Here is a 10,578-nt window from a genome sequence, read left to right as displayed (position 1 = left end):
CATACCTGTGATGAAAGGAGAATTAAAGAATGGCTTATATTCTTTAATTGGGAAAACTGTTATGGGAAATGCTGCTCCAGCCATAACAGATCAAGAAATTGACAAGACCAGGCTTTGGCACCTTAATTGGTCATGTAAGTGAATGGGGACTGCAAGAACTCGAAAAACAGGGACTGTTGAAAGACAAGTTGGATGGCAAGTTAGGATTTTGTGAAGATTGTGTTTATGGGAAGTGTTGTAAGGCAAAATTCTCATCTGGTCTACACATCAGTAAGGAACCATTGAACTACATACACTCAGACTTATGGGGGCCATCTAAAATTAAGACACTCGGAGGAGCTAGCTATTTTCTCAGCATCATAGATGATTTTTCTAGGAAGGTATGGGTGTATCTACTCAATTCTAAGGATAATACTTTCAGTACATTTGTCACTTGGAAGAGATTAGTTGAGAATCAAACTGGAAAGAAATTGAAGAAACTCAGAACTGACAATGGTCTTGAGTTTTGCTCAAACCAATTTACTGAGTTTTGCAAGAGAGAAGGCATTGACAGACACAAGACCGTACCCAAGAATCCCCAGTAAAATGGATTAGCTGAAAGGATGAATAGGACATTAACTGAGAGGGTCAGATGCATGTTACATTGTGCTGGACTTGAGAGACCTTTCTGGGGTGAAGCTGTGAAGACAGCCAGCTATCTCATCAATAGATGCCCTTCTGCAGCTATTGAGTTCAAAACCCCACAAGAGAAATGGACAGGGCATCCACCCAGTTATGAACACCTTAGGGTGTTTGGATGCACTGCCTATGCCCACATAAGGCAAGACAAACTCCAACCAAGAGCTCTGAAGTGCCTATTTCTAGGCTATCCAGATGGAGTGAAAGGCTACAGATTATGGTGCATGGAACCAGGCTACAAGAAGTGTATTCTAAGCAGGGATATTGTCTTCAGAGAAGAGGAGATGGCAATGAAATCTAAGACAGACACTAAACCAAATGAAAACTCTAGTACTACACCAGTTGGGTTTGAGGTGGATGCAGACACTACAGATCAGGCACCTGAAGAACAGGATGATGGTCGGGTTCAAACAGAAGAACCTATGGGAGTAGAGACTGACATGAGAGTTTATGGTTATCAGGTCACTAGAGATAGAGAAAGAAGGGTTCATAGAGCCCCTTCCAGATTTGGTTTTGCTGATTTCACAGCTTTTGCACTTGCAGCAGCGGAAAAGCTAGACAACTCAGAGCCTGAAACTTACCAAGAAGCAATCACAGGTAAAGATAACAAGAAATGGAACAAAGCCATTGATGATGAGATGCTGTCCTTGAAGAAAAATAAGACATGGATTGTTGTTAACAAACCAGAGGGTCAAAAGCTAGTAGGATGCAAGTGGCTATTCAGGCACAAAGAAGATGAAACTGGCAATGGTGAAGTGAGATACAAAGCAAGGCTAGTAGCCAAAGGCTTTACTCAAAAGGAGGGAACAGACTTCACTGAAATTTTTGCCCCAGTTATGAAACAAACATCTATAAGGTTGATGATAGCAAAAGCAGCTAAGTATGACCTTGAGATTGATCAAATGGATGTTAGGACTGTATTTCTACATGGCACACTTGATGAAAAGATTTATGTGTCACAACCTGAGGGATTTGACAATGGAAATCCTAATCAAGTATGCCTTCTGCTCAAGTCACTGTACGGTTTGAAACAGGCCCCGAGACAATGGAATTTGAGATTTGATGAGTTCATGAAGACCATTGAATTCAGTCAAAGCAGGTATGATCCTTGTGTTTACTTTAATCAGCATGTTTATCTATTGTTGTATGTAGATGATATGCTATTAATTGGTAAAGATAGATCTGAGATAAACAAGATAAAAGAAAAACTTAAAGCTGAATTCGAAATGAAGGACCTAGGAACAGCAAAAAGGTGTTGCGTTTTATGCCCTAAATAAAACCCATTTCATGTAATCAGATTTACTAATTAATAAAGATCAGAAATAACATTTTATGTTGCATGGTTCACATGATTTATTTCATGATTATATGTGTATATAATGTATGAATTCTTTTTAAGTCCAGAACATATGAGTTGGTTAAAGATTATAGTGTTGTTAGCACAGTGGAATATAATCTTTATTATATGTTCAAAAGTAGATTCCTTGATTTGTCAGAACACTGGATTTAGACTGACATGCTATAATCAGCGACAGGTATTCTTACACCTTGGAAAAGTGTTATGTTCTTTCCAGGACATTGGCAAAGTTTACCAGTATCGGATGCATGGAGTATGCATTGGAATGGACCGATATTGAACTTTGAATTAGATTTTGAAACTTACCGTAAATATCTATTCAATTCAATATCATAAGTTGATCCTAGATCACATGATCGAAATTCTGATATGGTTAGGCTCAATTTCAAGAGTGTTATTCGTGTTCTTTGATTTGTTAGTTAAGCCTAGTTTTGTATCAGGGTGATACGTACATTTTGGGAACACGGTAATACAATTGAGTGGGGGAGCGCTAACATAAATATGGAATCTATAGCTTCTATTTGGCAAATAGAAGTAAAGGATGATTTCCTTCGAGCTTAACCAAACGAAGATAAATGGTGGAGATCTCATTTCACTTAGGTGAAATATCATTTATACAGGGTTAAGTGTTTTAAGGATAAAATACATTGTAGGGTGTTACGGTAATTTAATCCTCTACAGTGTAAATCATCTATATAGAGGATCATTGATCACATTAGGGTTATAACAATGGATAACTAATGACGTGTCTATATCGTGGAACATATAGAGCGTTTCTATATGACTGAGAGTGCAATTCCAAGTTCTAAGTGTGGATTCAATGAGGAATTAATAAGTTAGGGAATTTACTTGGTAAATTCGGTTCGACTTATTGGAAGCTCGGTTATATAGACCCATGGTCCCCATACTAGTTGAGGCCATACTGCTTGTAAGACTCAGTTAATTGATTTTAATTAATCAATTATAATTCTAAAAGTTAGACTATGTCTACTTTATGAATTCTCACAGTTTAAGGATGAAATCGTAAAGAAAAGGGTTTCTAGGTTTAATTATTAATTAAGAGACTTTGTATGTCTAATTAATAATTATTTTAAATGACAATATTATTTAATAATCTATTTTAGTTATTAAATAATTAGTTTTGGCATTTAAATGATTAGAATTGGAAAAATGGCATTTTTGGAGAAATTGAAATAAAATTGAGGAAACTGCAAAATCCAAGTGAGGCCCATTTCCCTCTATGGCCGAGCACTCCTTTGTGTTTCCCAATTATTATTTTTATTTTTTAATTGCCATGTAATTGCTAATCAAAGCCTAGCTATAATAGGAAAGTGGTGGATCACACTAAATAAGGCAGTTAATTGATTACACAGTAATTAAGGAAACTGTTTTATTTGGAAAGTTGTGCTCTCCCTTTTCCCTATATAAAGGAACCTTGCTCTCTTCTCTTGTATGGATGAAAAGCCACGAAATTGAGAGAGAAAAATAGAGAGAAATTTCGAAATCCTTGTGAGATGAGTAGTGCCCACACACATCAAGTGGTATCTCAATCATAGTATGGAAGACTATGGAATTTCTGCATCAAAGAAGGAGAAAAGAAAATCCAGGTTCAGATCTTGGTGATGCTCTGCTACAGAAAGGAATCAAGGGCTAGAGATCTGAACGGAAGGAGTCATATTATTCCGCTGCACCCACTGTAAGGTTTTCTAACTTTATATGTGTTTATATTTCATTGTTTTAGAATTCATATTAGGTTGTTAATCCAACATACTTGTTAGTAAATCTAGATCCTGGTAAAATAATTTCCAACAAAAGGATCTTAGGTATTGACATCAAAAGAAAAAGGCCACACTCCATCTTCCTATCTCAGAAAGGTTACCTGCAGAAAGTTCTAACCAGGTTTGGATTGGAAAATGCCAAACCTATCTCAACACCTTTAGCTCACCACTTCAGACTTTCAAAGGAGCAATCACCAAAAACAGAGAAAGAAAGGGCTGACATGGACTGCATACCATATGCCAATGCTGTTGGCAGCTTAATGTATGCCATGGTCTGCACCAGACCAGACATTGGATATGCTATGAGCATGGTGAGCAGATTTCTCACTGATCCTGGGCAACAACACTGGTCTGCTCTTAAATGGACTCTAAGGTACATTAAAGGTACTCTAAACATGGGGATTATGTTTGGAAAAGAGTCATTTACCAAAGAAATTGCTACTGGTTGTGTGGACTCTGACTATGCAGGCTGCATAGACACAAGGAGATCTCTCACAGGTTTTGTGTTCACTGTGTTTGGTGGCTGTGTAAGCTGGAAATCAACCTTGCAAAAGGTTGTAGCTCTATCTTCAACAGAAGCAGAATATATGGCTGCCACTGAAGCAATCAAAGAGGCACTATGGTTAAAGGGATTCACTAGTGAACTAGGACTCAACACTGATGACATGACAGTGCACTGTGACAACCAAAGTGCACTTCATCTCATGAAAAATCCTATGCACCATGAGAGATCTAAACACATCGACATAAGATTGCATTTTATCAGAGACATTGTCACCAGCAACCAGGTACATGTCAAGAAATTTAGCACAGACCACAACCCTGCTGACATGCTTACAAAGTGTGTCACTTTGGACAAGTTTAGACATTGTCTAACCTTGCTCAACATTGAAGAATCATAAAATCTCAAACTTCAGTTCACATGTGTCTCAATTAAGGTGGAAATTGTTGTAATTAAGCCACATGTAAATTGTTAGTTTGCCACATCATCAACAAACTTACCTAACCTACTGAATTCAGTTGGTTTCGAAATCAACTGCTGCCTACCCCTATAAATAGAATTTCCTGTCTATTGATTTCACTACTGTTTTTGATGTATTGTAATTGCTTAGAGAGAGATTGTACAAAAACAAAATTGATAGACTTAGAGAGAGTTTTCTTGAGGGATGTTAAAGGGAGTGTCCATTCATGAAATGGCTTCCCTCATGTGAGGATTTAATGTAACTTGTTTCTGGTTTTGTAAGTTGATCAGTTTTCTGGTTTATCTCTCTCTCTCATTGATTGTAATCAAAGATTATTCAGCAATAAAGATTCTTCTTCATATTCAAAACTCAGCCTCATTGATTCTTGGTGAATTCGATTTCATATACTTTCGATTCAGTTCATTATTAATTGATCTCTTTGATCTCTTGAGTTTGTTCTGTTATTGTTTGCATTGTGTTGTTTCAGCTGTGTTCTTGCACAACAGATAGTATTAAGATAGATAGAAGTCAAAGGAAAATAGTAATGTATATCTTAATGTTTTCCTAATACTATATATTGCTATTCCTATTAGTATCTTTCAATACAATAAAAATAATAAAACTAAACTTACTAAGTTTTATTGTCCATTAATTTCAGCATCTTATAGGTTCAAAACCGATGCTAATGTGGGTTTCCCGACGGTTTAAAATCATTGCCTATAACTGGGTATCGGCGACGGTTTTAAAACGTCGGGAATGTAAAAAAAAAAGAAAAAATACAGATTTTTCTGTCATTATATTTTTCCCAATTTTCTTCCTCCATTAGCTTTATAATTTTACTTAAGTTAAAATAAAACAACTAATTAATTTTGTTACAATAACAACTAACTTTAAAACACATTAAATTTATACGATAACAAAATAAATATATATATAATAAATAAAAAAGTAAATAAATAAATAAATATATTTATACCGAGCTTGGAGAGAGAGAAAGAGAGAGAGGGAGACGGACGGGAGGTGGTGGTGGTCCGACGTATGAGACGAAGATGAGAGGGACACCGACGGGAGGTGGTGGTGGTCTGACGTATGCGACGAAGAGTAGAGGGAGACCGACGGGAGGAGGGGTGGGTGGAGATCGATGGACGAGAGAGACAAGAAAAAATGGAGATCGAGAGAGGGAGGAAGACGGCGAGAGAGGAGGGCGTTGGTGCGGAGGCGTGGGTGGGGTTTTGGAGAGTTAAGATTTTCGTTATAGGGTGTGGGCATGTGGGAAATAGAAAAAATGTAGGTGGGCACGTGGAAAATGTGGCAAGAAGTAGGTGATGATTTTTCAATGGACCCTTATAGGCGAGTCCATTAAAAAATTTCATTTTATTAAAAAAACGTCACTTATTTTGTTTACTACAATTTTAAACTGTTGGGAATACTAAATATTTCCCGACGGTTTTAAATAGTTACTTAATTTTTTTTAGCGACGGTCCCCGAAAAAAATTGTTTTAAGGACCGTTGCGAATTCTGATATTTATAGTAGTGACAATGGGCTTGAGTTGAGCATGGACTGATGGGCTTCAACTGCTAGCAAAGACCAAATCTATCTCGCTAACTATGTCGGTCACAAGTTTGTTGCCGTAAGTGTCCTTGTCTGATTTGTGTAATAGTATTCAAAAATAAAAACAATGAGTAATATATTACAAGTCTACCTCAATAAGTTAGCCATAACAAAATTATATTAGTTAGAGAAAAATTGGCATTAAAAAGCATGTTAAATAACGTCATAGTCTTACATTATGCCAGAGTACTATGTAATATTCGAAAGAAAGAAGAAGTTAAACCATTAATTACATTTTCTCATCACTTTGCTTTTACACCTTTTAAACAATCCTCAAGTATATAGTTTCTCTTTCGTCATTGATATATATATAATATATTAAGTGTCTAATTTCGGAGGCTCTCATAAAAGGGGGGGAGCGAGAGAGAGAGAGAGAGATCTGAATCATAAAAGGAAAGGGAAGGGGTCTGGGTTCTTTTGTGAAAGGGAGAGAGAGATCTGAATTGTACAAGGAAAGGGTGTAGAGAAAGAAAGCCTTGAACAGAGCAAGAAGAGAAAAAGACTGATAGAATCATCTTAGGAAAAGCTATTCTAATCAATTAAAGACCATTTATTTATATATGAGTTATTGATGCAAAGTACAATTAGTTATTAAAAAAACTCATTAACTACCTTAACTAACTGTTACACCATCAACTAAACTAAAGCTAACTGTGTTAACATCCCCCCTCAAACAAAAAGGAGTTTGAGCCATTTTGAATTTGGATTTAAGGTAGCTAAAACGATCCTTAGCCAAGGGTTTGGTAAGCATGTCAACCACTTGATCAAAACTGGAAACATAATGAACTGATAACTTCTTTTCCAAAATTTGGTCCATGACAAAAGGCAAATTGTTCTCAATGTGTTTTGATAGAGCATGGAAAACCTAGTTGGCTGCTAGAGCGGTTGCACTCTAGTTGTCAACCAAAATAACATGGCAATGAGATAAGACAACTTGTAGTTCAATAAGCAAGGAGACAATCCATTTTAATTAATTAGTTCAGTTGCTGTGTTTGCTAAAGCACGAAATTCACTTTCATTGCTTGAGCAAGTAGCAACTTCTTGCTTCTTTGCGGATTATGAGATTAGATTATCACCTAAATACACCACATATCCTCCTGTTAATCTTCTATCATCAAAACAACTAGCCCAGTCATCATCAGAGTAGCTTTCTATAGTCATGACGACAGAAGGTTTTAGGAACAATCCACCAGAGATAGCGCCTTTGAGATATCTCAGCAACTTCTTGCATGCTTCCCAATGTAACATTATTGGAGATTTGAGAAATTGAATCAGTTTTTTGATAGCGAAGGCAACATTTGGTCTGGTAAGAATAAGATATTGGAAAGCCCCAATTATGCTTCTGTACAAAGTAGGTTCTCTAAATGGTTCTTCATCATTTAAGGACAGTTTTGTTGTATTGCTAATAGGTTTAGAGCAAACTCTTAGCTCCTGCCATATGAAACTTAACTAGAAGATTTGTGATGTGTTTAGTTTGAGACAAGAACATCCCATTAGAATCTCTAAATATTTCCAAGAAAGTAGTGAATATCACCTAAATCTTTAAGAGAAAACTGATTGTTGAAATCTGTAACTAGTTTAGATATAAGATTCTTGTTTGGGTCCGTTCCTAGAATATCATCAATATAGACTAGGAGTATAAGAAGGATGTCTCTAGTACCATACACAAACAAGGATGTGTCCGGTTTTGATGTTTTGAAACCCCAAGTAGACTAGTTTTAAGTTTGTCAGTCCAAGCTCTTGGAGCTTGTTTAAGACCATAAAGAGCCTTGTGTAGAAGTCATACATGATTTTGGTTTGGTCTGATCTACAAACCTTGGAGGTTGTTACATAAAAACTCTCTTAGTTAGAAATCCATTAATAAATACATTGCTAACATCTAATTCAGTGACTTTTCAATTTGAAGTAACAGCTAGAGATAGTACAGTTCTGACTGTATTAACTACTAAAGAAAATGTCTTCTCATAGTCAATACCTAGAGCCTGCATATAGCCCTTTACTACTAGTCTATTTCAACATGTACAATGAACCATCAACATTGAGTTTCACCTTATGAACCCACTTGCTGACAAGAAGAGTTCCCTAAAAAGTTCAAAAGTGAAAAACGGCATGATATGGTCAACAGAAAGGCAATAAGAATCATGAATACTATTACGCAAATAAGACAAGGACACTTACGGCAACAAACATGTGACAAACATAGTTGGCGAGATAGATTGGGTCTTTGCTAGCAGCTGAAGCCCATCAGTCCATGCTCAACACAAGCCCATTGGATATCTTTACTTTTGCAAATTTTATTGAATTTGAAATGAGGAAATAACACATAATATAATATTTTTAAACTTTCTTTGAAAAATGTGATGGTTTTATGTTTGCCCACTTTTTATGGGCTTGGTTATTATTATTATTTTTTTTTTTAATTTTATGGTATTTATTATGCTATTTTTGTAATTATTAATTTGAAATATCATTTTATTAATTTTTCTCTCTCATTAAACCCTAAATTTTCTAAATTGTTTTTCTCTCTTAATCGCTCTAACTCCATTCTCTTTTGACTGCCAGCCGTGGTTTTCACTTCGCTCACCCTCCCTCTTCCTCTCTCATTTTATTTTCCTCGACCTTGTCCTCGTGACCGTTGCTAGCTCCAACAGAGCTATTTTTGCCATTAATGAGTGTTCAACATGTCACTTTAAAAGTAATTACTTGGCATTTTTAAACTAAAATATGAGTTATGGCAGCTTGGTGGAGTTCATACTGGGCAATAAAAATTCCAAAGAAAATTTTGCATTTTGGATGGAAGGGTTTTCATGAAATTTTATCCTCCTTTAGTGGTCTATTTCGAAGACAAAGCTCATCTCATAGTAATTGTTCTATATGTGGTTTCGGGAACGATACCAATGCACATGCAATTTTCTGGTGCTCCTTCTCACAAGTTATATGGAAGGAAATGAGTTTCCTTTTTCTTGCAAGCCCAAAAGAGGACCTGACCTTCAAAGGAGTACTACTGTATGCATCAGAAATACTTGAAAAAGAAGATTTTGAGAAAGTGTTAATTTCAGCATGGACAATATGGTTTGAAAGAATTAAGAAAAGTCATGGAAGAACTATAAGAACTCCACACCAAATCAAGATATGGATCTCTTCTTATTATAATGAAATCCGTCGAGAAAGAAATAAAATTAAAAAAGGGTTTTCAACTGGGTGTACTAGTGAGCAAAATAATACAGAGACAGAAGTTCTTAGCTATAAACTATATGTGGACGCAGCGATATCAACCCCTCAAAATGTGATTGGTTTTGGAGCAGTCATTTTCTCCTCAGACAAACAAATGAAGGCAGCCTTATCTAAACCATTACAAGGTAAATCAGTCCAATTTACTAAGTATTATGCCTCTTATAGCAAGGACTGGGATAATACATACAATTTTAAAATAATATAGTAAATTGCATTTGGGTCTATTTTTTAGTTTTCAGTTTATGTTTTCAAATTTACTTATGAAGGTATAAAACGATGTAATAATAACAAATGTGACTACAACATAAATATTTTTAACTAAATAATTATAAATGGTTTTTATGTGGATTAACTTTAAAGAATTTTAATAGTTATGGTTTTTCAAAATAGATATATGATCCTTTTTAGCGTAGGGGTTATTTAAATTTATACTATTATATTATCATGTTAAAAGTTAGATAAAGAGTCAAACTAAAGGGGTTTCCCTTTGGTTTTGACTCTATAACAATTATACTCTAAAATTTTAGTTTTAAATTTAAATGAACTTATTGGTTTAACTATCTCATTTGTAGGTTCCTTTTCAGTTTTCCAAGCAGAAGCAGTTGCTTTACTAGTAGGATTGCGTTGGGCTCAAGATGTGGGACTTCCCGTGGAGAGAGTTTTTTCTGATTCACTTTCTTTGGTCTCAGCTTTGGAGGGCCAGACTGTGTATTTAAATGAACAGGGGGTTATCTTTTCTGATATTAAAGTCCTATTGTCTAGTTTTCCTGGGGCATCTCTTTCTCATGTTAGCCGCAACTTTAATGTTGAGGCTCATAGATTGGCTAAGCATGCCCTTAGGATAGACAACGAACTTTCTTGGATGGAAGAAATCCCCCCTCCTTCTGTGTAACTTTTGTTACCGTTGTTATGTTAACCTTTATCGGTTACCCAAAAAAAAAAAAAAAAAACATGTCA

At 35.6% G+C, this 10,578-nt stretch overlaps 1 protein-coding gene across 1 annotated transcript; it reads right to left on the bottom strand.

The window, feature by feature from the left end:
- Positions 1-7,443: 7,443 nt before the first annotated feature.
- Positions 7,444-8,375, bottom strand: LOC115717854 (uncharacterized mitochondrial protein AtMg00810-like). The gene is made up of 2 exons (XM_030646824.2): positions 8,313-8,375; positions 7,444-7,818 (listed from the first exon to the last, which is right to left on the bottom strand). Exons 1-2 carry the CDS (start codon positions 8,373-8,375, stop codon positions 7,444-7,446), a joined length of 438 nt encoding a protein of 145 aa, XP_030502684.2.
- Positions 8,376-10,578: the final 2,203 nt, after the last annotated feature.

Source organism: Cannabis sativa, chromosome 5, assembly GCF_029168945.1.
Source record: "Cannabis sativa cultivar Pink pepper isolate KNU-18-1 chromosome 5, ASM2916894v1, whole genome shotgun sequence".
NCBI lineage: Eukaryota > Viridiplantae > Streptophyta > Magnoliopsida > Rosales > Cannabaceae > Cannabis > Cannabis sativa.
The sequence above is the reverse complement of the archived record's forward strand: the minus strand, read 5'-3'. Positions and strand labels throughout refer to the sequence as shown.